Source organism: Vombatus ursinus, unplaced genomic scaffold (genome assembly GCF_900497805.2).
Source record: "Vombatus ursinus unplaced genomic scaffold, bare-nosed wombat genome assembly UNPS02014812.1, whole genome shotgun sequence".
Taxonomy (NCBI): Eukaryota; Metazoa; Chordata; class Mammalia; order Diprotodontia; family Vombatidae; genus Vombatus; species Vombatus ursinus.
In genome coordinates this window covers 103,369,273-103,370,761 of record NW_020954590.1, presented here as the reverse complement: position 1 = coordinate 103,370,761, position 1,489 = coordinate 103,369,273, and the positions used below count along the sequence as shown (strand labels likewise).

The following is a 1,489-nucleotide window of genomic DNA, read 5'->3' as shown; positions in this document are numbered from 1 at the left end:
AGAGAGAGAGAGAGAGAGAGAGAGAGAGAGAGAGATTGAGAGAGGAGCTCCCTAGCGCTTCTGGGAGGAAGAGGACGAGCATCAGCAGCAGTCTCAAGCAGATGGGTGGGGTCTGTCTGCATTGTGCTGGGCTGCTGGAGTGTGTGGCACTGAGCTCTGCAGGTGCCCTCCCCACAGGAACACTCAGCCTCACACAAAGAAACCCAACGCAATCTTCATCTGAACCACCCTCCCTCCATCCTTCTCCTCCCCAACCCCACCCCTGCAGCTCCACACCCAGCACCCTCCCACCCCCCACCTCCCCACACCCATTCCACTGTTCTTTACTTCTTCCCCTTTCTACTAGTCTCCCCTCCCCCAAAACAAAGGAGCGGCTGCTCCCTTCTCCAATACTAGCGGGTTAGCTAACTAGTCAAAACGAATTATTTCACTCTATTCTCTCTCTTTTTTTTTCCCCACCCGACCTCCAACCACAGAGTTGAAATCAGTTTGACTTTGGATTTTTCCTCTCTTCCTTTCTTTTCGCCACCCTTCCTCCCCCTTCTCAATTCTTCTGGTTTACTAGGGGGAAAAACTGGAAAAAAAAGAAGAACATTAGACTGGCAGTATAAAGCTTTCTCATAACTCCGGTTTCTGGCTTTCTATATTGTGCTTTCCTACATTTAAGAGAGGGGTGGTTGATGTAACTTTTCTCCCCCTGAAACACCGAGGGGCTATTAAGACTAAATAAAACCTTTATGGGTGGGAGACCAATTTATCTGCCTTTATGACTCTGGAGTAATTCTTCATTGAGATTTCAAAAGACTCCCCTCTCCACCCTTCCTCACCGCACCCAGGGTTGTCAGTTCTCCATCTCCTCTCTTTCCTAGCTTCTTATTCTTGATATTACCAATAACATATTTTTCTTTATAAGTCACACTAAACTCTCTTTTGAAAATCCAAGGGACAGTCTGTGCCATTGTCTCCAGAAAAAAGCTAAAGGAGTAAAAACGGATTCCTTACCCATTGCTGTTTTAGCCATTGTGGAGATGTGCCGATGGATGCTCAGAGGTGGGGAAAGGCAAAGGGGTCCAGCTACAGCAGCGGAGAGAGAGAGAGAGAAGACTGAATAAGGCACTGAGTCTGCAGAGTGGGGCTGTGGAAGAGAAAGAGCAGGAGGCAGGAGCCCATGAATAATTATCACTTCTCAGTCCAAGCAGATTGGCTCTGGAGGTCCCCTGACATGACTCCTGCAGAGCCAGAATCTCCAAGCATTAAATATTGATCTGCCAATGGTGCTGGAGTACAAAGTGCCAAAATGCAGTTTGAAATGGAAATCAGTACTTCTCAGGCAGCTCCCCCCATTTTAGGGGGCTTAATAGTACAGTCCATGTAGAATGTTTGGTGCCTTAACATGAGAAGCCTCTTGGAGCTGAGAGCTGATCTTTGCCTACCTGGGGGGAAGAAGGAGACTTGATATTGTTCACACATGTTTTATTGCACAAATATC

The 1,489-nt window shown here is 47.4% G+C and overlaps 1 protein-coding gene across 1 annotated transcript in view; it reads right to left on the bottom strand.

Moving 5' to 3' along the window:
- LOC114054145 (stathmin-2) overlaps positions 1–1,145 on the bottom strand; it is a 69,914-nt gene extending 68,769 nt beyond the window's left edge. Inside the window, exon 1 of the mRNA XM_027877289.1 lies at positions 1,003–1,145. Within this exon, the coding sequence (XP_027733090.1) occupies positions 1,003–1,021 (19 nt within the window). The 5' untranslated portion in view covers positions 1,022–1,145. The remainder of the gene's footprint in view (positions 1–1,002) is intronic.
- Positions 1,146–1,489: the final 344 nt, after the last annotated feature.